At 43.7% G+C, this 25575-nt stretch overlaps 2 protein-coding genes and 1 pseudogene across 8 annotated transcripts in view; 1 reads left to right on the top strand and 2 right to left on the bottom strand.

The window, feature by feature from the left end:
- The window catches only part of PXK (PX domain containing serine/threonine kinase like), a 100252-nt gene extending 94819 nt beyond the window's left edge, over positions 1–5433 (top strand). For 3 of the 7 annotated variants that reach the window (XM_039477248.2, XM_039477247.2, XM_074403590.1), the window contains exon 18: positions 4149–5433. In XM_039477248.2, the coding sequence (XP_039333182.1) occupies positions 4149–4357 (209 nt within the window). In that variant the 3' untranslated portion in view covers positions 4358–5433. Of the gene's footprint in view, positions 1–270; positions 304–4148 lie in introns of all 7 variants that reach the window. The other 4 variants (XM_039477252.2, XM_039477250.2, XM_039477251.2 and 1 more) reach the window with 2 other exon arrangements.
- A 1604-nt stretch (positions 5434–7037) lies between these two features.
- Positions 7038–14348, bottom strand: PDHB (pyruvate dehydrogenase E1 subunit beta). Its single transcript, XM_010346970.3, has 10 exons — positions 14243–14348; positions 14106–14159; positions 12036–12143; positions 11890–11952; positions 11752–11787; positions 10341–10626; positions 9789–9899; positions 9354–9445; positions 7845–7986; positions 7038–7559 (listed from the first exon to the last, which is right to left on the bottom strand). Exons 1-10 carry the CDS (start codon positions 14282–14284, stop codon positions 7414–7416), a joined length of 1080 nt encoding a protein of 359 aa, XP_010345272.1. The 5' UTR covers positions 14285–14348; the 3' UTR covers positions 7038–7413.
- An 8441-nt stretch (positions 14349–22789) lies between these two features.
- Positions 22790–24918, bottom strand: LOC101053722 (N-acetyltransferase ESCO2-like; annotated as a pseudogene).
- Positions 24919–25575: the final 657 nt, after the last annotated feature.

The raw sequence follows: 25575 nt of genomic DNA, 5'->3' as shown, positions 1-25575 counted from the left end.
GAACATGAAGAAGAAAGCAACTCATTAGTTGGATCAAAAAGCGACTCATTGGTTAGTCTATAAATACGTTTGCCATGTTTTAAAAGGCTCACAATCATGTTTCCAAACCAGTGCCTTTTGTAGTTAAGTATATCCTAGTTTTGAAGTGAGAATAATCAGCTTGTGATTCAGACTAATATTTTACTGTCTGTTACTATTTGTTTAAATGACACTAAAATCTGAATAATGACTTGTGTCCCCTCTCTCTCTTTCTCTCTTTGCTGTTTTCAGTAGAGCATGCACCATTTTGAACGTGAATTTTCGGTAAAGTAAACTATGCTGATTTCTCTAACTTTAAAGATGCTCTGTTTCTGTGTGTGAAACAGGATCCAAACTGTCTCGATCGCTGAAGTGATGAACAAGTGGGAAAGCAGATTTGAGACTATTTCCTTATCTGAATATTTAAATGAAATACAGCATCTTTAAAAAGTACCCAGTTACTTCATCTATATTCATTTCATTTTCACCATGACCTTCAAAATCTTCATTTTCACTCTGATTTCAGTTTTAAAATACAGCTCTAAAACCTGCAAATCAACTGCATGGCATTTTGGTATATTTTAATTTTGGAAACCATAACTCTCAAGGTCCTATTGCTGCAAAAAAGTTGGTTCCTAATCATTCTGATGAAGAGGAAAGAGTGTTGGGCAGTTGAGTTCCTGGTTACAGGGAGACAACTTACTGGCTTTTTAACTGATGGTAGGGAAAAAACAGTTCTTTTGTAAGCACCCTTTATGATTCTGGATCTGTGACATATGAGTACAGCCTCCTCACCTGCCTGAGGCCAAAGGAGAAGGTGGTTCTCCTGAGAGCTGGGGGCTGCCTGCTTCCTTCTCTCCTGAGGGTGGCTGGATAATCTGGTGTTACCCTAGTGTGGTCTCATGGTCACTTGGCCTCCCCTCCTGTATGTGACCACAGAGGAACTCAGAATTACAGAGACCTGTAGATTACCCACTGCTGGCCTAAGATTCAGAGGGGTACTCCTTTCCATGAGGCTGTCGAGGGTGTTTCTGGCCTGGCATTCCTCCCTAGATCTGACCTACGTGCTTGCTGCAGCAATCTCTGCCCTCTGCCAGGGCCTTTGCTGGACTGCCGGGTTCCCATATGGCTGGGCAGAGAGGATTTTGGGGAGAGTGGAGTAAGTAGTTGGCTCTCAGAGATTTCGTCTAAGAGAAAGTGAGATGGGAGAAATCAGTACTGACCTAATCATAACAGAAGCTTAAGCTGTTTAGAGCATCCCCATCCTGGACACAAATTTAGGTTTCATCAGTTTAACATGGAATCGGTCTGCTCTTGTATGTGGCCTGGAGATAAGGGTATTGGAGGCCTCTTGGCAGGAGGGACTCATTCGCATTTTAGGTGTGGAGAGAGCGCAGACAGCAGGCAGTTGTTCCCAGGTTTGTCACAGGCCAAAATGGTCAACTTTCAATTGGCCCTGTTGCCCCTGTCCCCTCTCACCTCCATTGTTAGTCATATGTTATAGCTGAAGCCCCAGTGGATCTTTCAGGAAGCTTGTGGACCATGGAAAGGGCCAAAGGGAAAAGCCAAAAACAATCAGTGGGGTGGACCGAGTAAGACTGAGTCCCAGGCGTGTTCCTGCCTCCTCGTTTTCACCTTCTGACTCCCAGACCTCCTCTCCCCTGTTCCAAACTGACAAGTTGGGTTTGGCCTCCTTTGCCCTGGTTGTACCTAAGAGCCACCATGGTTGTTGCAGGCCCAGTGAGGAAAAGCAGACCTGCTGAGACATCAAGCCCCACTGGACTGCTCGGGACTGCTGGGGCCACATCAGGGAGATCCTGCTGCCTGTCCTTTTGTTGCATTCGTTTTACATGCACAGGTTTCCCTGGAGCCCTTTGGACAGCGTATTTATTTATACCACCTACATTTTCAAAGAGACTCGTTTAAAGTGACAACAGTTTCAGCCTTTACTTGGACAGTGGGAAATGCATGTACTGAGCCCCACCCCAACTCCCAAACTCTGCGGTGGTGCATTTGCACTTCTAATTTTGAGGGCCTGGTAATGAGGCCAAAACCAAGGGTTGGTTCTCTGTGAGACCAAGCAGTTCTGTTCTGTGCCAAGATGGCAGCCCCTACCCCTGGGCCCAGCCCTGAGGACTGTCTCCGGCCTCCTAGAATCCTTGCCTGGAGGGCTGCTCCGTCTCTAGATGGCCAGTGCTGCACCTTTAGTCAAACTCCCAAGTAGAACTCCCTCGCCTACTGCTGCAGCCGAAGCCTGTCCTTAGCTGTGCAGTGATTCTTCTGCCAGGGGTCAAAGCACAAACCTGGGAGGCAGAAACCCTGGAGCTCCTTCTGTTACACACTGGGCCCTGATATCAAGTCCAGATTCCGCAGCCCTTTTCTGGCCATTGGGTGGGAGGGTTCTGGGGAAGGGCATTGGCACCTACTCACCCCCAAGTGGCGGAGCTCGCTCCTCTGGGCCCTCCCTTGGTGCTGCAGTCAAGAGACTGAATTCCAAAAGCCTTCAGCAGAGGTCTCCCTTCCTCCTGGTATTTCACTGGTCACTTTCCAGAAGTCGTCTTCAGAGGAATGCTTATCACACATGCTTATTTTCTTGTTGTCCCTCCTCAACAGTCACTTCAGGTTGAAAGTCCTTTCTTATCTTTGTAACCCTGTGACATAAAGCCAGGAACATTTTCCCACAATCCACCCTAGCATAAAACATAACAGAATTTCATTCATCAGTTATTGTGCAGAACCAATGAACATATTGGTCATTTGTCTGTATTTAACCTTTATTTGTATTGCTATATTTGAGCATTGCAAGATGGCAGAGCATGAGCGTGTGTATTTGTGTGATTCTTTAATTTCAGCTGCCTTAGGTTTGGGTAAAAGATGTAAAGAAAGGTAAGTGATTTTCTATCAATTGTAAGACTTTAACTGTTTCCTGTCATCACACTTGGTGAAAAGGAGGTACCTGAGTATTGGATTGGTGATTCTGAGCCAGTATCCATATAGACTTCAGTAGGGTGGCTTTACCTGTTACCTGTTATCACAGCTCAGTAGCAGTATACAGGGAACCATCTGGCAGAATGTTTCCCTGGGGTAGCCCTGTTAGGGACGGAGGCAGCGTCTGACACGTGGAGTCTGAGAGAGCTGCAGGGTCACAGGAGACGGGACAACTAACTGTGGCACAGGAACATTCTTTAAGGCAGGGCTTTTTCTGTACTCAGTGTTTATTCTGTCCTGAGAGAACAATCCATTCAGTGATTCCAAAATATAAAATTTAAGTTGCAGATGTCCACGTGCCTGGAAGCTGAGGGAAGTTTTAGACACCTGCCCAGTTTCCCTCTCCTTGCCCACTGGGGCACAGCATGACATTCCAGTTTCTCCTGATGCTTTGGCAAAGGGGGCCGTGATGGAAAGAACAGTACCCGAGAGATTTCTCTGTAAGAACACTATTGCCGGAGAGAGACCCTTCTGCCTCCTGCTTTGCATTGCTAACAGTTACTAGCATTTTGTATTTCTTTAATGCAACCTAATAGGAAATTATTATTCAAGACAGACACCTCTAGGAAATGCATAACCCAGGAGGCACTGTGTTCCTTGCTGAGAATCCTGAGTGGTTTGTCATTTTATATAAAATCACATCCTTCAAATACTGTGTGTGTTGGAGCAGCTGAAGAACTGTTCATCCCTCATGAGTAACTGACATTCAGGAAGCCCAGCTCCATCACGCAGATACCTGTCTTTAATTGCTAGCTCAGAAGTAGACAGAGCTTCCTGGGACCTGGCTGAAGTAACTGATGGATGGAACTCTTCTTTAGGGACCATTACTAATATTTGCAAATGGGGTCAGAGCCTCATCTATGCAGAGAATGCCACCGTATATGGTTTCATGTAATCTGTAATATTTGTTCCAACAGCCTTTAACATGACTATTGTTTGAGGGAAATGGCAACGTTTAATTCCCTTTTGATGCTTCCAGCTTTGTTGAGTATCTTAAGAACACGTGCAGTACTAGGTATCTTGGTACCTCTGAGGAAAAATGTGGACTCTCACCAAAGTCCATTCTGCTCAAGACTGAGCAGTAGCACATATGCAGGGCAGCTGCAGAGGTGAATACTGACTGTCCCCTTTTTCCTCCACAGGGATATCCGCATTACCTCCACCTCCTCCACCTTTACCACCACCAGCAGCTCCCTTGCCTCCTGCGAGCACAGAGGCACCTGCCCAGCTCTCGCCCCAAGCTGTGAATGGCGTGAGCCGAGGGGCCTTGCTCAGCTCCATCCAGAATTTCCAAAAAGGAACTTTGAGGAAAGCTGAAACCTGTGATCACAGTGCTCCTAAGATCGGCTGAAGCTTCCTGTTTACACTTGGAGGGGAAAGTTCTTTTTTATTCCTATTCACCCCTACCCCACAAACTACCCTCTTCCTGGGATGATTAATAATTGCTGAGCCAGTACAGCCACAAACAGTACTGTTTTGCAGATGCTCACGTAAGCAGCTTTTCAAGAGGGAACTATTCATTAAGTAGAATAAAGTTAGGCTGGCATTTCTCCCTGAAGAAGTATTTTGCTCCTTTATTAACCCTTTTGTAAAGGAGTCTTGTTTATCCCCTAATGGGCATGCTTTTGGGGCAGCAGCATATTGAAATATTTTCACCAAAAGTAAATGGACAGAAAAACAATGACAATATTCAATCACAGCAGGAAATGGCCTTTGTGTTGCAACCCCTTCTACCCCATAAGACAGTTCCTAGAAACATTTCTCTCATAGTTCATTTCTCTAAAGCATTTTCTGATTCTTAGATAACTCCAATTTTTGCTACCTTTATCTTAGACATTAACACTATAGCCCAAAGCATAGTTACATTGCTGAGTCAGAAAGCAACCGAGTTCTTTTCCCCTCAAATACAATGGGGAATGTTCACAACATTGTCTTAAGTTCTAACAGGAATACCATTGTGGTTATAGAACTCAGGTCTGTTAAAGCAACTACTCTAGACCCATAGTTCTTTTTAGTGAGAATATTGAAACAGACACAAATATTAACATCAGAAAAAGCTCTTGCCAATTAAGAGGATCTTCTTAATCCTCAGCAATTAAGTCAAGTTTGGGGTTTGAGGGAGACAGGTCATTATTACAACAGAAGTAAATTCGGCATCTATAGAAATCAATTATGATTTTTGAACAATTTAAATGTATCAATATATCATCTTTTTAGTGTTATCATTTATTAGAAAGATCCTTTATCCTGATTTGCTTAAACCTTTAAATAAATTGCACTTTAAAGGATTATAAATAATCTATTTAAAAATTCAAGTACACACATCAGTGTTGGTTACTATGCAGAGAATGTCATTGTGTATACTTTCATGTAATCTGTGATAAATGTCAGCTGTATTTTTTATTAAAATAAACTATGTCAAGAGAATGTGTCTGTAGCTTGACAAGATACTTCAAATGAGAACTTTTTGTAGCATCTGTTGTTAACAAAGAATAGATTCACACTGTCTAAAGTTTTCTTCCTGGCTATCCTGTCTCTATTCTTTTGTGTCTCACTTTTCTCCCAAGAACAATCCTGTTTTGCTACTTAAATTAGGTACCATCTATATGCTTCCAAAACTAATTTAAACCCATTTTTTCTATCTCAGCTTCTAAAGAAGGTTGTATTTGACAGAATATCTGACTTTTGGCAATGGGGAAAACACCTGATTTAAACTTTGCCATAATTTTAAAGAGAATGCTATTAGAATTAGGCCTTTGAAGAGCCTGTGGATAAGTTCCTGTTCTAAGTGTGATGCAACCTAGCTGATTAGTTCCTGATAGAGGCTTCTGAGGCCCGAGTCCTTCTGAAGTCAGTTTTGCTGTTTTGGATAGTTCAGATATTTGAATACAAACAGTTAATGGTCATGTATAGTATCAGCTTATTCCCCACATGACACTAATTTCTTTTGTTGTTATTTTTAAGACAGGGTTTCGCTCTGTCAAGCAGGCTGGAGTGCAGTAATGCAATCACAGCTCACTGCAGCCTTGACCTCCCAGAACTCCAGCGACCCCCTACAGGCACACCACCAGATACCTGTTTTTCATTTTTGTTTTGTTTTGTTTTTTGTTTCTGTCGGCAGGGTTTTTGCCATGTTGCCTCAAGTTGGTCTCAAATTCCTGGGCTGAAGCAATCCTTCTTGCCTCAGCCATCCACAGTGCTGGGATTATAGGCATGAGCCCTTGGTGGCCCTAATTTCTGAACAGAATTTCAAGTGTTCAACCCACATTGATTTTTTTCTATGTTTTCTTTGTAGAGATGGGATTTCACCACATTGCCCAGGCTGGTCTTGAACTCCTACACTCAAGGAATCCACCTGCGTCAGCCTCCCAAAGTGCTAAGATTATACACGTAAGCCACCACACCCAGCCAATTTTTTTTTTTTTTTAAGATGGGAGTCTTACTCTGTCGCCCAGGCTAAAGTGCAGTGGTGTCATCTCGGCTCACTGCAAGCTTTGCCTCCCAGGTTCAAGCGATTCATGTCTCAGCCTCCTGAGTAGCTGGGACTACAGGCGCGTCCTACCATGCCCTGCTAATTTTTTGTATTTTTAGTAGACACAGGGTTTCACCATGTTAGCCAGGATGGTCTCCATCTCCTGACCTCATGATCCACCTGCCTCAGCCTCCCAAAATGCTGGGACTACAGGCTTGAGCCACCATGCCCGGCCCAGCCAATTATTTTAGCATAAAAGTACAATTAGTCATGGCTGGGTGTGATGGCTGGCTCATGCCTGTATCTCAGCACTTTGGGAGGCTGAGGCAGCTGAATCACCTGAGGTCAGGAGTTCAAGACCAGCCTGTCCAACATGGTGAAACCCCACTCTACTAAAAATACCAAAATTAGCTGGATGTGCTGGCTAATTTCCCGCTTCTGAGGCTGAGGCAGGAGAATCGCTTAAACCTGGGAGGCAAGAGGTTGCAGTGAGCCGAGATTGCACCACTGATTCCAGCTTAGGCGAGAGCCAGACCCTGTCTCAAAAACAAACAATTAGTCATAGTTAGGAATTCCTTTATTCCTTATCAAAACAAACTAATAGTAGATTATATGCTTTAATTTTATACATTTGGACGTATCTTTCATCAGGACACATCCATACTTTGTCCTTATAGTGAGAGAAGGTAAAATGTTATACAATTTTATTCAAAGAACATGGCCACTATAACAGACAAAAGGAAGCATGGCGTCTAGGCCAGCAGAGTAGAGAGTTTTCCATACACAAACACATTTAAACCTCCCTGTACAAAAACACCTGCTGTTACTTTAGAGATTGTGATTGTTTTTCTTTATGAGTACTAAAGTCTTGAATCCAGGTGCAGTGCCAGCAAGTATTTCAAATAAATTTCAACGACTTGATATTCAAGTCCAAACTAAATATTTAATGTTTTCTTTATTGCAAATATGATATCTTTGACCTGAGGAATAGAGTTGTCTTCTAGAATCTTTGCATAAGGCATAGGGACGTCAGCACCAGTGACACGAACAGCAGGAGCATCCAGGAAATTGAATGCAGGACCTAGGAGAAGGAAGGCTTAACTGAGAGAGAGCAAATGCCAGCTGGGCACTACCACCTTGGCACAGAGAAACATAAGGAATACTAATTATGGGGAACTGCTTTCTGGATTTGCTTTTAAGTATTTACCTGAGGAGAAATGCCAAACTTACAAGTTCAAAGTTCAAGTCATTTGGCCACCCCTAGCTTTCAATCTCTTTATCCTGCACATACATATATCGTGTATTCAGGTATACGATGTTAGTTACTGTGCTTGACTGTATTCTAGAACCGGTTTCTTTGAAATACCTTCCATGATCCTGGCACAGATTTCAGCTCCTACTCCAAACTGTGGCCAGCCTCCTTCCACAGTTACGAGATGATTTGTCTTCATGACACTGGCTTCTATGGTTTCCATGTCCATTGGTCTGATGGTACGCATATTTATCACCTAAATAGGTAATATAATAAACTTTCAAATGGAGCCTTATCTCCATAAGGTAGATAAGCCTTATCTACCATTTCCTTTTTTGTTTCCTGTTAATCTTTGGATCTAGAAAAATCTAATCTGCCTATGAATAGGTACATGAATGTATAAACTAAAAGGAAGAATTTTAATTAAAACAAAGATTTGTATGTCTACTACAAGCAGCTCTCTGCAGTTATAGGATTCATTTATCCTCCTTCACTTTATTTTTTTGAGACAGAGTGTTGCTCTTGTTGCCCAGGCTGGAGTGCAGTGGTGTTATCTTGGCTCACTGCCACCTCCACTTTCCGGGTTCAAGCCATTCTCCTGCCTCAGCCTCCCGAATAGCTGGGATTACAGGCACACATCACCACATCTGGCTGATTTTTGTGTTTTTAGTAAAGATGAGGTTTCACCATGCTGGCCAAGCTAGTCAAACTCCTCACCTCAGGTGATCCACCACACCCAGTGAATCCTCCTTCACTTTAAATTCCTTCATGAAAATGAGTAACAGTTAACATCTGAGTGCCTATTATGTACCAAGCACTATACTAAGTGTAATTCTCACAACTGCCCTATGACAGGACAGTATTTCTATTACAGTGTTTCTTCTGATGAAACAGATTTAGAGTATATAACTCTTCCAAGTGTAACTAGCACATGGTAGGTTTCTAAAAGATCCAGAACCTCAGAAGGGTGAAGTGGGAGCATCACTTGAGCCCAGGAGTTCACGGTTACAGTGAGCCATGATCCAGCCGATACACTCCAGCCTGGCAACAAAACAAAACCCTGTCTCTTTCTCTCTCTTGGGGTATGTATCACTGAGAACCAGGAGAGGTTCAGAGAGCTCCCAACCCTGTCTCTCAAAAAAAGATCCAGAACCTAAGTGACCCGAGCGGTAAAAAGTATGTGAAATGCAGGCAGGTTCCCAGCTTTAAGCAGAGACAGAAATGAGTGACAAAGCAAGGTTTTACATCTAATTAACTTGTTACAGAACTCAAAGTCCTATTTCTGGGTCTTAGATCTAAAAGGAGCCTGTCTAATTCTTTAAAAACAAGTAAATGTGGGGTGGAGCACAGTGGCTCATGCCTGGAATCCTAGCACTTTGGGAAGCTGAGGTGGGCAGATCACCAGGTCAGCCTGATGAACATAGCGAAACCCCGTCTCTACTAAAAAGTACAAAAATTAGCCTGCATGCGTGGTGGCGTGTGCCTCTAACCCCAGCTACTCAGGAGGCTGAGGCAGGAGAATCGCTTGAACCTGAGAGGCGGAGGTTGCAGTGAGCTGAGATCGCGCCACTACACTCCAGGATGGGCGACAGTCTCAAAAAAAAAAAGGAAACGTCCACTCACCTCACATTCAACTCCCTCTTTAGATAGCACTGCTGCAGCTTCTAAGCAGTGGCCCACAGGTCTCGAATGGGAAACCACAGTTATATGTGTTCCTGAAAACAGAGTGGTCACAGATCAGAGATCGGGTGGAAACTAAAGATGCTACACCACTCTGCAGCCAGCTGTGGCTCTTGTTCATTCATAAAGTCTTCAACTCAACTTCATTCCAGTGAGCTGAGGAGTGTGGCAGTCTTCCTAGAAATAAAACACAAACCTCTTGGACTGAAATGTAGAAAAGCACAAATGAATGAGAAATTGGGGCATCACACATTCTTGAGTTCATCCTATAATTTTTCAGTCAAAGTAAATGGCAGTAACTTCTAGATTTTTAAATTTTACCAAAATTGACGGGCTGGATTAAAAATACTGTTTAAATATGTATCTTAGTTCTCTTACCTTGCCTTTCTATTTTGGCTTTTCCAATAGGAACTAGAAAATCTTTTGACTGCGCTTCCGGAGGAAATTCAAAAGGAACCCCATACATCAATTCATTCTCTAGCATCACCACTGAAAAATATCATAAATATTTAAACAAAAGTAACTAATCACATCCAGAATGTCTAAAACTGTATACAAAGCAGTATCATTCATCTTGTGAGAAGTTTCCTGTGCTGATTAGCCTTATTGCTACCACAACTGGCAGCCTTGAGGACAGTTTAGGTACTTTGTAACTACAAACTAATTTGTAGTTTGGTCAATATAATTTTATCTATTGAGGTTAAACCAGTGTTGTGGGTGTGCAGTAAATGTCTCCTTTACCTAGCTGGCACCTTTATAGTCAGAAGTAGGAAAAGCAAGCCCATTCTTTACTATCTTTACTATATAAATTATTAACATTTTATATGATACATCTAAGCCAGACTAAAAGCCTTTAATGGTTTCCTCTGTGCAAATACATCATTTTAGCTTTTCAATCTTCAAAAGAAAACAAAGAGTCCCTGTGCTGACCTGGATTGTTATCCCGAATGGCTGATTTAATAAGTCCTTTAGCATCCTCTGAATTCCAGGGACTGACCACCTTTAAGCCTGGGCAGTGCCCATACCATGCAGCAAAGCACTGTGAGTGCTGGGCAGCTACACCTGCTGAGGCACCATTGGGCCCCCTGAACACTATAGGCACAGACTGAAGGCCACCGGACATGTAGTAGGTCTTGGCAGCTGAGTTTATAACCTGGTCAATGGCTTGCATGGAGAAATTGAAGGTCATAAATTCACAAATGGGCCGCAAACCAGCCTGTAAAATAAAATATGTGTATGTTAAAAAGACTAGAAATAGCAATAAAGAGTGGCAAACAATCACTCCAAGTCTTCTAACATTCAAATGATGTTGTTTTTTATTTTTATTTTTTATAGACAGGGTTTCACTGTCATCCAGGCTGGCCTGCAGTGGCACAGCCATAGCTCACTGCAGCCTCTAACTCCTAGGGTCAAGTAATACTCCTGCCTCTGCTTCCCAAGTAGCTGGGACTACAGGCAAGCACTACTACATCTACCTGCTTGGTGGTGTTTTTTTTCTTTCCCAAATGATGGTTTTTTTTTTTTTTTTTTTTTTGAGACGGAGTTTCGCCCTTGTTACCCAGGCTGGAGTGCAATGGCGCGATCTCAGCTCACCGCAACCTCCACCTCCTGGGTTCAGGCAATTCTCCTGTCTCAGCCTCCTGAGTAGCTGGGATTACAGGCACGCGCCACCATGCCCAGCTAACTTTTTGTATTTTTAGTAGAGACAGGGTTTCACCTTGTTGACCAGGATGGTCTTGATCTCTTGACCTCGTGATCCACCCGCCTCGGCCTCCCAAAGTGCTGGGATTACAGGCTTGAGCCACCGCGCCCGGCCCCAAATGATGTTTTTAAAAGGTGATGTTAAATCTCTTTGTGGCTGGGCACGGTGGCTGACAACTGTAATCCCAGCACTTTGGGAGGCCGAGGCAGGCGGATCACTTGAAGCCAGGAGTTCGAGACCAGCCTGGCTAACATGGTGAAACCCCAGCTCTACTAAAAACACAAAAATCAGCTGGTCATAGTGGCACAGCCTGAAATTCCAGCTACTAGGGAGGCTGAGGCAGAATTGCTTGAACCTGGGAGCAGAGATGGGGAGGAGCAGGCGTCCCCAAACTTTTTACACAGGGGGCCAGTTCACTGTCCCTCAGACAGTTGGAGGGCCGCCACATACTGTGCTCCTCTCACTGACCACCAATGAAAGAGGTGCCCCTTCCTGAAGTGCGGCGGGGGTGCCGGATAAATGGCCTCAGGGGGCCGTAGTTTGGGGATGCCTGGGCAAGAGTGAGACGACTCAAAAAAAAACAAAGAAAAAGAAAAAAAGAAATCTCTTTGGATGAGCTTCATAACGAGTATTACGTACCATAGCTGCACCTACAGCAATTCCAGCAAAGCCCATCTACAAAGTAAAACATAAACATAAGTGAAAATCCATAAAAATTAGGACAATGAACACTAACAGACATGCCCCTCAAGGGTCAGCTCCCGCTGGATGGCTTACCTCTGATATGGGAGTGTCAATAATCCTCTTGTCTCCATATTTCTTCCACAGCCCTCGACTCACCTACAATTAAAAGTTGATCCCTTAAGTGTATCTGGGGGTAACAGTGACCTCAGTTTTGCATCACTTTCATATATTTTAGTTACCTTGTATGCCCCATCGTACTGGGCAACTTCTTCTCCAAGGAGAAATACCTTCTCATCTCTTTCCAGCTCCTCATCCATGCCCTGATTTATAGCATCACGAACTGTCACCTGTCGCAGGTATGCAAAAACAGTCAATAAGCTTCAGAATTGTTGAGGACTCAACTAAAGATTTTCTTCCTTTCGATTTACCCAGGGTGCCCACAGCATACAATATAAAAACACTAGAACAGGCTTCTCTTTAAAAACCCAAAGAATTCTCGCCAGGCGAGGTGGCTCACGCCTGTAATCCCTGCACTTTGGGAGGCCAAGGCGGGCAGATCACAAGGTCAAGAGATCGAGACCATCCTGGCCAACATGGTGAAACCCCGTCTCTACTAAAAGTACAAAAATTAGCTGGGCATGGTGGTGCGCACCCACAGTCCCAGCTACTCGGGAGGCTGAGGCAGGAGAATTGCTTGAACCCAGAAGGCGGAGGTTGCAGTGAGCCGAGATTGTGCCACTGCACTTCAGCCTGGCGCCTGGTGACAGAGCCTGTCTCACACACACACACACAAAAAAACCCTTAAAGAATTCTAAAAGTAACATTTCTATCCCACATAGTTGGTCTTTGACTGTATTAATGTACTGATCACTCACTAGGTGCCAAACACTGCCACTTTGCATCCAGAATGTAGGAGTTGCTATTTTAATACAAAGAATGGTAAAATCTAGTTAAAAAAAGGAAGGAGGGGAGAATTACCATACAACTCATCAACTCCACTTCTACTTATATACCCAAAAGAACTGAAAGCAGAGATTCAAGCACATACTTGCACATCAATGTTTACAGCAGCATTATTCACTAGACAAAACAAGGCTGGTACAGTGGCTTACACCTGTAATCCCAGCACTTTGAGAGGCCAAGGCGGGTAGATCACCTAAGGTCAGGAGTTCGAGACCAGCCTGGCCAATACGGTGAAACCCCGTCCCTACTAAAAATATAAAAATCAGCCGGGGATGGTGGTGGGCACCTGTAATCAGCTACTTAGGAGGCTGAGGTAGAATTGCTTGAACCCAGGAGGTGGAGGTTGCACTGAGCTGAGATCGTGCCAATGCACTCCAGCCTGGGTGACAAGAGCAAAACTCCGTCTCAAAAAAAAGAAAAAAAAAATAGAAAATATTGGGTTGGACTAGGTGGCTCATGCCTGTAATCCCAGCACTTCGGGAGGCTAAGGCAGGCAGATCACTTGAGGCCAGGAGTTCAAGACCAGTCTGGGCAATATGGTGAGACCCTGTCTCTCAGCTACTCAGCAATCCGAGTCGCAAGAATCCCTTGAACTCAGGAGGTGACGTTGCAGTGACACTCCATCCAGCCTGGGTGACACAAGCGAGACTGCCTCAAAAAAAAAAAAAAAAAAAAAAAAAAAAATATATATATATATATATATATATATAGACTCTCTCTCTCTCACACACACACACACATACATACATACACACACATACATACACATTATATTCAGCCTTAGGAATCAAACTCTGACGCATGGATGAACCTTGAGGACATTACGCTGAGATAAGGCAGACACAAAAAACCTGATGATCCCATTTATATGAAGTTCTAGAATAGGCAGCCTCATACAGACAGGAAAGTACAGTAGGGGTTACCAGAGGTTACCATGTAATGGAAAGTTTCTGTTTGGGATGATTAAAAAGTTCTGGAAATGGATGGTAGTGATGGTTGTACAGCATGGTGAATGCACTTAATGCCACTGAATGATAGACTTCTAAAAAGTACATTTTAAGTTAGGTCTATTTTACTGCAATTTAAAGGAAAAAAACGTGGAGTGAGGGAGGAAACGCCTCGTCTTAGTTTTCTCCCACTGCCCAGCCAGCTGTGAGGGGGTGACTCGCCGGTGTGATAAGTGTCAGGCGGCGAAAGCAGCAGCAGGAGCTCCGCCGAGGGTGCAGCCTCCGCAAACCCAAGGCCCACGGCGCCGGCCGGCCAAGGCGTAGGCGCGACTCCGGCCTCCTTCCCGGGAGAAGGGGGTCCCTCCCGGTCCTTGCCCGACGAGAGACCCCGCCTGTTACCTGCAGCGCGGTCGGCGCGGTCCTGTGAAAGCGCCTCTTCAGCAGCCCGGAGACCTGGCAGGGAGAGAAGAAGATGATGAAGGGCCACAGGGTTGGCAGAGGTCGTCCGGGAATACAGGTTGTGCGCTGCTGCCTACCTGGCGAAAGGGTCTCCGCACCAAGCCAGACACCGCCGCCATTTTGGTCGTGTCCTCTATCCGCTACCGAATGACGACATAGAGAAGCCGACGGACGTGCAGGCCCCGCCTCCCCGGCACAGGCCAATGGCAAGGCGCGGCGCCTGCGTGCCGCGCCCACCCGCCCACCGGGTGAGGGGCCGCGGGGCCGGGCCGCGGTGGAGTGTGGGTGGCCCTGTCACTCTTCCTGGAGCCGCCTCGAATCAACTTTATTGACAGCAGACGGTGGCCGACAGGCGGGGTGCACGCTGGGCACACGTGCCTGGTCGGTGTTACTTGAAGCGTGGGGACTAGAAGTCAGATACTGAGGAGCGTGATCTCTGGGAGCTGGAGAGACCTTAAGAGTGAGGCCGACCTGCTGTGGATGATGGAATCCTCCGGGCACCAAGAAGCGCTTAGACACGCTCCGGTGATGGGGAACTTACCACTTCATGAGTGAGCCTAGTCTTCCCTGGACAGTGCTGTCTGTTGATTCCGTATAATGCAGACCATAGCTTTCATTGATTGCATTAAGCACCTAGTGTGAGCCAAGCATTGTGATATGTGCTGTATAGCTTATTCTCGCAGTACCCCGCTTGGGTAATTAGTTCACTATTATCTCCGTTTTGAAGATGGGTAAATTGAAGCAGAAGTTGATTAAATAAGCCAATATTTTAATTTAGGACTGTCTGATTCCAAAGCATGATTTTTTCCCACTGCTTCCTAAAGCAGAAGTTGGGGTCCTGCCTGGGGGAAGTTACAACTTTAGAGAAGGCCCTATGGGGAGGTGCCAAGCATTTGAAGATAGGGACAGCCTCTGGAAGCCCATTAGTCTTAGTTTGGCCCTTGGGGGTCAGATGGGACAATCGGGGACTCAGTCTCCACCCATCCCCAAGACATTCCAAACATTCCTTTCTGTGGATCACAGCTGCAGGCTGCCAAGTTAGGACTTTGCAACTTCCAAATTAGGGTTTTGTGAGCTGTGATGAGGAGTCTGGATTTAATCTAACGGCTCTGAGCCCAGTGCAGTAGCGCGTCTAGTGCCATCCCTAGGTGATCCGTAGGTTGCTGAGTGGGAATGGGAGTGGGTGGAGGCAAAGGCAGAGCAGGGGGATGCTGGGATGTCTGTGGCAGCGACAGAGCTGGACTAGGAGGCAACTTCCAGATGAAGAGAAGAGGGACCGTTTTGAGATCTGTTTGGGCTAGAATCAATAGGAATACTGTAAGCAGGTGCACGGGAAGAGCTAAGGAAGATTTGGATTTTTGTCGTTGTCGTTGTTGGATGGATGGATGAGATGGGGCAAGGGAAGAGCCTGGGGTGGTGCAAGTGTGAGGAGCTGGGGAAGTAAGAGTCTTTTTTTTTTTTTTTTTTTTTTTTTGAGATGGAGTCTCTCTGTTGCCCAGGCAGTGCAGTGGCAACCTCAGCTCACTGCAACCTTTGCCTCCCAGGTTCAAACTATTCTCCTGCTTTAGCCTCCAGAGTAGCTTGGATCACAGGCACCTGCCACCATGCCCGACTATTTTTTTATGTATATATAAAGACAGGTTTCACCATGTTGGTCATGCTGGTCTTAAACTCCCGACCTCAGGTGATCCGCCCGCCTTGGCCTCCAAAGTGTTTGGATTACAGGCGTGAGCCACCACGATCGGCCTCTTTTTTTTATTTTTTATTTTTTAGTTTACCATATTGGCCAGGCTGGTGTTGAACTCTTGACCTTAAGTGATCCACCAGCCTCGCCCTCCCAAAGTGCTGGGACTGCAGGCATGAGCCACTGCAACCAGCCTGTATTCTTTAGATGACTGGGACATACATACCCAGGTTGGCTGGAGCCTAGGGGCTAGTCAGGGCTAGAGATAGAATTTTGGGGACACCTGCATAGAGATGACCTTTACTCTCTGGGACTCTGTCTCATTTGTAAAATGGACAGATGGTATCTTCAAGGCATGGAATCAACACCTTCTGAGTCTCCCTTACCTGCCACCAACATCTAGTCCCATCAGTCCCTGCCAGGAAGCCTCAGGAATGCCCAGCACTTCCCAAACTGCTACAGCATCCCTGAGAAACTCCTGAACTTGAGATGTCAGCCCCACAAGATTCCTGGGTGGGACTCAGAATGAAAATGTGAATCAGTCCTTTCCACCTCCCCACCACCTAGCACCAAAAGATTTCAGAATCAGATTCGCCAAGCAAAAGGAGATGTTATAGGAAAGAAGTCCCAATCCAGATCCCAGGAGAGGGTTTTTGGATGACACACAAGAAAGAATTCAGGGCAAATCTACAGTACAAAGCAAAAGCGAGTTTATTAAGAAAGTAAAGGAATAAAAGAATGACTGCTCCATAGACAGAGCAGCCTCAAGGGCCGCTGGTTGCCCATTTGTACGGTTATTTCTTGATTATATGCTAAAAAAGGGATTATTCATGCCTCCCCTTTTTAGACCATATAGGGTAACTTCCTGTTGTTTCCATGGTATTTATAAACTGTCATGGCACTGGTGGGAGTGTAGCAGTGAGGATGACCAGAGGACATTCTCATCGCTATCTTGGTTTTGGTGGGTTTTGGCTGGCTTCTTTCCTGCAACCTGTTCTATCAGCAAGGTCTGTATGATCTGTATCTTGTGTTGATCTCCTGTCTCATCCTGTGACTGAGAATGCCTTAACTATCTGGGAATGCAGCCCAGTAGGTCTTAGCCTCATTTTATCCGGCTCCTATTCAAGATGGAGTTGCTCTGGTTCATATGCCTCTGACAGAGACATCAAGATGAAGGAATGATGGCCCAAAGAGAAGCCAGAATCTGGACTGTGGTCCAAACAAAGGACAGTATTCTTGAGCTATATTTAATAGAGAGATCCAGAAAAGCCAGGACTGCTGAGTCTGTGTAGCTAGTCTGGCCAGCTCAGTCAGGAAGGCAATGTGAGTCACAGGCCCCAGCTGAGAATGTCCTTTTCAAATAATGACTGTGGACATTTAGAAGTATCTTCATTAGTACATGTGCCTTCCTTTCAAACTCCAACTGGTCAGTTTGGAAAGGGTGGGTGGAATTTTCTGTTTAAAAGTTGTTAAAGAAGAAAGTCAAACTCTGTAAAATATTTAAAGAAGTTTATTCTGAGCCTCATAGTTTAGTGACCTTGGCCCATGACACAGCCTCAGGAGGTCCTGAGAACATGGGTTCAAGGTAGTTGGGTTATAGTTTGGTTTTATACATTTTAGGGAGACAGACATTACAGGCAAAGACATAAATCAACACATGTAAGGTATACATTGGTTGAGCCAGGAAAGTGGGACCTCTCCAAGTATGGGGTTGGATGCTTCCAGGTTATACATGGATGCAAAGATTTTCTGATTGGCAGTTGGTTGAGTTAAGCTTTGCCTGAAGAGTTGAAATCACCCTAAAGAATAAGAGGGGTTATGGAAGCCAAGGTTTTTATTATATAGGTGAAGCTCCTGAGTAGCAGACTTCAGAGTAAATAAATGGTAAATGTCTCTTATCAGACCTTAAAAGGTATCAGATTTTTTTTTTTCTTGAGATGGAGTCTTGCTCTATTGCCAGGGTGGAGTGCAATGGCACAATCTTGGCTCACTGCAACCTCCACCCTCCAGGTTCGAGTGATTCTCCTGCCTCAGCCTCCCGAGCAGCTGAGATTACAAGTGCCTGCCACCACACATGGCTAATTTTTTGTATTTTTTTTTTTGAGACGGAGTTTCACTCTTGTTGCCCAGGCTGGAGTGCAATGGCGCGATCTCGACTCACCGCAACCTCCGCCTCCTGGGTTCAAGCAATTCTCCTCTCTCAACCTCCTGAGTAGCTGGGATTACAGGCACGCACCACCATGCTCAGCTAATTTTTTGTATTTTTAGTAGAGATGGCGTTTCACCATGTTGACCAGGATGGTCTCGATCTCTTGACCTCGTGATCCACCTGCCTTGGTCTCCCAAAGTGCTGGGATTATAGGCGTGAGCCACCGCGCCCGGCTAAGTTTTTGTATTTTTAGTAGAAATGGGGTTTCACTATGTTGGCCATGCTGGTCTCAAACTCCTGAACTCGTGATCTGCCCACCTCAGCCTCCGGCAAGTGCTGGAATTCCAGGCGTGAGCCACCATGCCTGGCCACAGACTCTTAAATTTCTCCTGGATCAGGGAAGGACCTGGAAAAGGAAGGGGATTCTCTACAGAATGAAAATTTCCCCAAGACATGGCTTTGCAGGGACATTCCAAATACGTCAAAGAAATATATTTTAGGGTAAAATACTTGTATTTCCTTTAGACCCCGTTTCTGTCATGTGATGCTATAACAGTGTCAAGTTTGACTTTGGTATCTTATTGCTATATAGAGTCTGTTTTCAGTCTTAAGATCTCCATTTTAATGTTAATGCTGGTCAGTTGCACCTAAACTCCAAAGGGAGGAGAGTATACTGAGGCTTATCTGATTTCCTTTCCCATCAAGTGGCCTGAACTTGTTTTTTAGGTTGTCTTGGGGATCCCCTTGGCCAAGGGGGTGAGAGTCCATTCAGTTGATGGGGTAGGGGTTAGAATTTTATTTTTAGTTTACAGAGTAAAAAACACAAAAGGTCAAAGTGGTGAATCTTAAATCCATAATCTTTTCAAAATGACTGTATATTTCTATACTCAATAGATTTTCCTAAAAGAGATTTCAAAGTGTAAATTGGCCAACTAGGCTTCCCTCAGAACTAAATCTTTGCAGGATTACAGGGAATATTTTTACTTAAGAACACTTTGGATTCTTTGTCAGTTGTCAGAAAGTCCTTCATTCAAAGTTTTGGGCTGGGTGCGGTGACTCATGCCTGTAATCCCAGCACTTTGGGAGGCCAAGGCGGGAGGATGGCTTGAGGCCAGGAGTTCGAGACCAGCCTGGGCAACAGAGAGCTAGTCTCTATTAAAAACAGTAAGATCTGTGTACCTTTACCCAGTTATTTAGCCATAGTTGTCTAAACGAAAAGTTAATTGACATAGGTACAACTCTACTATTAACTCCAGGAGAGACTTTATTCAGATTTCATCAGTTTGTGTGTGTGTGTGTGTGTGTGTGTGTGTAGTACTATAGAGTTTTATCACATTTACATTTTCATGTAGCTACCACCGCAATTGGAATATGGAATTGTCCCTTGTCACAAAGAAACTCCCTTGTTACCTCACAGTCACATCTTCCCTAACTCCTAACTCCTGGGTACCACTGATCTGTTCTCAAGTACTATACTTTGTAATTTCAAGAACATTATATAAATAGAATCATAAAATATATAGCTCTTTGAGATTGCCTCTTGTCATCAGCTGAGTGCCCTTGAGATCCTTTCAAATTGTGTATCAAATTTTGCTCCTTTTTTTTTTTTTTTTGTGAGACTGAGTTTTGCTCTGTCGGCCAGGCTGGAGTGCTGTAGCACCATCTTGGCTCAATGTAATCTCTGCCTCCCAGGTTCAAGCAATTCTCCTGCTTCAGCCTCCCGAGTAGCTAGGACTATAGCCAAGGGCCACCACGCCTGGCTAATTTCTGTATTTTTAGTAGAGATGGGGTTTCACCACGTTGGCCAGGCTGGTCTTGAACTCCTGACCTCAAGTGATCCACCCACCTTGGCCTCCCAAAGTTCTGGGATTACAGGCGTGAGCCACCGGGTCTGGCCAAATTTTGTTCCTTTGTATTGCTAATTAGTTGTGTGAGTGTATCAGTTTACCCTTTCACCCATTGAAGGACATATGGGCTGTCCAGTTTCAGCTTGTATCAATAAAGCTGTTATCAACATTGGCTGTAGGAAAACAGCCTGCTGCATGACAAGAGTAACACCATCTTGAAGTGAAACTGCTATGATGACTGATGTCTGATGTCTGCATACCAAGGTGTTCCCATTCCCACAAGGTCAAGAAACAATGCCTGTCGCATCTAACTCTTCATACAGAAACAATGCCTGTACATAGATAACCCCTCATTAAAGATGCTTATTTAACTTCCCCAGTGGTCCCTAGTTGTTTCCCAAGAGGGTCTGAGACATGACCAGCTGCGCATGTTTTACCAACAACAGCTTGCTAATTAAAGAATATTTTCTGGAAAGCAGGTGGGTGTGGCCACCCACCGTCTCTTGGCTGCCAGAGACTTCACTTCTGTTTGCAAGTCCATATCAAATGTTTCCTTCTGAGAAACTGGATTTTTCACCCTCTGTCTCCAGCCTGTTAGCTCCCTTTGCCTTGGGGGTTTACACAGACCTGTTCACCACAGAACATTGGTTTACAGGTTTAGGGGTGAGCATAAGTTTTCATTTCTGCAGGAAATCGTAGATTGTATGGTAGTTGTATGATTGTATGGTATGTGTATGTGTAAATTTTCAGAATCTGCCAAACTTTTTTTCCAGAGTGGCTGTGTCAAATAATGTTATATCCCAATGTATGAGATATCTGGATCCTTTCCAGCATTTGGTAATATTATTATTATTATTTTTTTAACTATTAAATAATTTTTTTTTTTTTTTTGGAGACGGAGTTTTGCTCTTGTTACCCAGGCTGGAGTGCAATGGCGCGATCTCGGCTCACCGCAACCTCCGCCTCCTGGGTTCAGGCAATTCTCCTGCCTCAGCCTCCTGAGTAGCTGGGATTATAGGCACGCAGCACCATGCCTGGCTATTTTTTTGTATTTTTAGTAGAGACGGGGTTTCACTATGTTGACCAGAATGGTCTCGATCTCTTGACCTCGTGATCCACCCGCCTCGGCCTCCCAAAGTGCTGGGATTACAGGTTTGAGCCACCGCGCCCGGCCCTACTATTAAATAATTTTAATTGATTGATCACAAAACCATTAAGCAAGCAAAATGCTAATTAAAATTTTAAAATAAAATTAAAAAAACAAGTACAGAAAACAGCATTAAAATGTTTGCATAATTACACACATTTTAACACTTCCACATTCTTTTGGGAACCCAGGCTTTTAAATCTTGGAAACATGTTAACTTACAGGCAAATAAAATGAAAGCAGTTGAATAGTTTCTATGTATAATTACAATCTGTAAAACAACTTGCCTAGAGTCTTATTGCTAGCAGTTGAATGATTTTTCTTTTCTTTTCTTTTTTTGAGACGGAGTTTCGCTCTTGTTACCCAGGCTGGAATGCAATGGCGCGATCGGCTCACTGCAACCTTCACCTTCTGGGTTCAAGCAATTCTCCTGCCTCAGCCTCCTGAGTAGCTGGGATTACAGGCACACGCCACCATGCCCAGCTGATTTTTGTATTTTTAGTAGAGATGGGGTTTCACCATGTTGACCAGGATGGTCTCGATCTCTCGACCTCGTGATCCACCCGCCTCAGCCTCCCAAAGTGCTGGGATTACAGGTGTGAGCCACCGCGCCCGGCCTTGAATGATTTTTTTAGAATCAGAACAATTTGAACAATATTTTGCTTTTTAAAGTATCCAAGGATTATACAAGCAAAATGTGGGAACGTTTCATTGTATTTACAGTGTCATGGTCTCTGATCCACCAGTGTATGTATATTTACTAACCTTGGTTCTATAACCATGTATTTTGTAAAGACTTTTGCCACGTAGAACAAGTAAGGTACATTTTAAATAGGCAAAAAATCAGAAAATGAAGCCAAATATATCATCTACTCCAACTAGGCGTTTTGTTAATGACATCAATTGCCAGTAATAAGTTCCTAAAGCAGTACTACCAATATTTCCAAACAAAAAAATTAATGAAATAGTGCAACTATTAAGTATAATTTTAAATCTGACATATGAACATTTAATTTTATTTTCAAAAAGATTAAACATTAAGCTATTTTCTAATTCTGCTCTACAGAAATGCAAATAGGATAATATTAATCCTTACCATTTTTTCTTGTTACAAAAAAGAAATTCTAAACATTTTCTAAAGATACTCAAACTGAGTTAGTACAGACGAGTGCCTACCAAGTAAAGACTTTGTATAGAAAAGTCAGGAATGATGCTGGGCACGGTGGCCCATGACTGTAATCCCAGCGCTTTTGGAGGATCGCTTGAGCCCAAAAGTTCCAGCTTGGAAAACATAATGAGACCCCTGCCTCTATTAAAAAAAAAAAAATTCAGGAATTCCCTTTACAAGTTGAGCATAGAAATTACTTGCCCAAGTGTAAATTTGCCTCTTTGCTTCTGATGGGGCATTAGATAATCCTGGTCTGAGAGTGTGTTTTGTAGAAGACCAGGTCACATTTCTAGACAAAAATCACTTTCCTTTGTCAATGTTCTTACATAACAGTCAAGTAATTTTCCAGTTATAGCTACAAAATTTCAGAGTGTAATTATAATAACAATTCAGAGTGCTAATCAGTAAATCACTCCAAGATTTTTCCTTCCTTTGAATCCCAGCTAATTTTCAACAAATTTAATTCCTGACTTTTCAACTCATAAGGAACAAAACAGTGATATGTGTGTTACATGTGTGTGTGTGCATAAGTGTGAGTCTTGGTATTTTTTTTATATTAGTTTGTATTTTATAATAAAGATATCTCTGAACTTATCCAGATAGTAACTGCTTTATAACTGAAATCAGCTTTAACTATTCAAATTATATACAAGAAAATTACGAGTGTTGCAGTACTTGGTTGCTAATAACTTGCCATCTGGTGTGGGGTCAGAAAATGCTATTTCATCAGTGCTGAGAAAACAGCCAAACATGAAGCAATTCCTGAGTATCAACCAGTCGTCTTGCAATGCACTTTCTTCTCTTCAGTCTGAAAACCCAGATTCTACTTATCCCACAGACTGTAGGTTCTGGTACATCTGAACATTGCCAAGCCCTAGGACATTCTTTAGAGTTTGGGGATTGCATACCAGTTGGTTCAGACAGGACACGAAAGGCCTGTTTGATGGGTTCTGCAATTAAACACCCAACTAGTCTCTTTTCATCAGATATGAAAAGAAAAGTTTTTGTTTTGTTTGGACATTTAGGACAACTTGCTGGAAGCCCAATTCATTATCAACAAGTTCTTGGACATCTTCTACCTTTTTGACAGCAAAGCTTGGATCACGTGGCAGAACCAACACGATTTTCCCATCCCAAAACTCTGCTACTACACGTTCTTTCTTCCAATCCACATATTTGATTCCTCCCAGAAATCTGTGGTGATGCTGTACATGTTGCATTTCATCTTCAGGGTTGGAAGCAGTATATATCATGCCACAGGACTTAGATACGGTAGCCCCAAAATGTTTCTGACCAGCGTCAATGATGAGCTGGTCTTTTGTTTTGTTACTTGGATCTCTGGTGTTGGTATTTTTCTGAATATGGGTCTATTTCAAGAAGTTAACAGATCCCGCAGAAGACTGTTCTTCACCTAAAGATCTTTTTGAATTGACTGAAGATGCATTGAAGATTGGATAGACAGTGGACTTAGGATAAATTGTCTTCTCACCAAGAGAATCCTCTGAAGGAAAAGACATTTTTATCAACTTGATACTCCTTTGAAGAAACTCTGTCACCTGGTGAGTCCTTTGTTAATTTCTCTTGATTTTTACTGCTTACATTCAGTAGCTCAATGTTCAATTTCTCTTCTAGGAACAAGCACTTTGGCACTTGCCTTGTCTCAAGTGTGTTTTTTTCACTGACAGTCTCTACATCAGAATCTTCAATCAATTCTGATTTATTCTTTTGGGTGAGTCCCAGTGATGGCTCATTTTCTCATTTTCCATGGACCATTTTCTTTTTTTTTTTTTTTTTTTTTTTTTTTTTTTTTGAGACAGAGTTTCGCTCTTGTTTCCCAGGCTAGAGTGCAATGGCGCGATCTCGGCTCACCGCAACCTCTGCCTCCTGGGTTCAGGCAATTCTCCTGCCTCAGCCTCCTGAGTAGCTGGGATTACAGGCACGCGCCACCATGCCCAGCTAATTTTTGTATTTTTAGTAGAGACGGGGTTTCACTATGTTGACCAGGACGGTCTCGATCTCTTGACCTCGTGATCCACCCGCCTCGGCCTCCCAAAGTGCTGGGATTACAGGCTTGAGCCACCGCGCCCGGCAAGGACCGTTTTCTAAGAGAGGATTTTTTTCTGCTAACAACAAATGCTGCTCCACCCTGGAGTGTAACTTGTGGTTTTATTTTTTGGCTTAGAAGCCAAGGAGCATTGGGATTATTTTCAGCTGAATAACAATTATTCTCTTTCTCCACAACTGGCTTACAGACTACTCGATTTTGCTTGGAATTTTTCGGATTCCTTGATACAGGCTGGATGTGTCTATACCTTGGTTGATACTTAGCAGTTAAACTCTTCTGTGGCTTTTTGTTGTTCTTCTTGGGGCAGACTGGTTTTCCCTGCATTTTTTCTGTCACGATGGGAAAAGATTGATCTTCAACATTATTTTTTAGGTAAGTAGATCTACTCTCTTTTATCAGCTTCCTCTCCAATGGATTGAGGTACCACTTATTTTGGTTGTAAAAAGATACAGTGGACACAGCAGATTTAAATGGTGAGCCTTGATTTGCTGATGGCCGTCTATTTATTTCAGATGTTTTGAGCGCACTTAAAATGCTCTTGTTGAGAGGAATGCAGGTTTTCTTCATTTTTATCACTGTTTGATAAAAACAGTACTTTTTATTAGGTGATGGAAACAGATTTTCAGTGAAGAGCAAAAGGCTGTCACAGTTCAAAAAATCCTGCTTCCTCTTCCTTGGAGTCAGAGCTGCCATCTTCTTTATTGAATTCCTGCACCTCAGAGCTGGGCGAGCTCTCCTCCGGTAATATTATTATTATTTGAGACAGGGTTTTACTTTGTTACCTAGGCTGGAGTGCAGTGGCAGAATCACAGCTCACTGTAGCCTTGCAGTCTGGGCTTAAGCGATCCTCCCACCTCAGCTTCCCAAATAGCTGAGACCACAGGTATGTGCCACCACACCTGGCTAATTTTATTTTTATTTTTGTAGAGACAGGGGTCTTGTCATGTTGCCGGGGCTGGTCTCAAACTCCTGGCCTCAAATGATCCTTGCACCTTTGCCCTCAATATGTCTTTTGACCATATTCTAACTAGATTGTGTTTTTAAAATTGTGATAAAATGTGCATAACATAACATTTACCGTTTTTAGTTGTGTAGTTCTGTGGCATTAAGTATATTCACACCATTTAGCTATACCACCATCCATCTCCAGAACTGTTTTATCTTCTCCAGCTAAAATTCTATCAGGAAACAATAACTCTTTCTTCTCCCCTCCCTCAAACCCCTGGCAATCACCATTCTGCTCTCTGTCTCTATGAATTTGACTAAGTACCATGTAAGTGGCATCATCCAATATTTGTCTTTTTTGTGTCTGACTGATTTCACTTGGCATGTCAAGATTCACCCACATTG

The sequence above is a fragment of the Saimiri boliviensis genome, chromosome 8, assembly GCF_048565385.1.
Source record: "Saimiri boliviensis isolate mSaiBol1 chromosome 8, mSaiBol1.pri, whole genome shotgun sequence".
Taxonomy (NCBI): Eukaryota; Metazoa; Chordata; class Mammalia; order Primates; family Cebidae; genus Saimiri; species Saimiri boliviensis.
This window is presented reverse-complemented; position numbering and strand designations above follow the sequence as displayed.

Bases quoted from the DNA above. Each gene is read 5' to 3' on its own strand.
- PDHB (XM_010346970.3), bottom strand. From the start codon at position 14,284: ATGGCGGCGGTGTCTGGCTTGGTGCGGAGACCCTTTCGCCAG. The intron at 14,160-14,242 runs GTAGGCAGCAGC...TCTCCCTGCCAG, and splicing joins TGCGGAGACCCTTTCGCCAG to GTCTCCGGGCTGCTGAAGAG. The intron at 10,627-11,751 runs GTACGTAATACT...TTTATTTTACAG, and splicing joins TTGCTGTAGGTGCAGCTATG to GCTGGTTTGCGGCCCATTTG.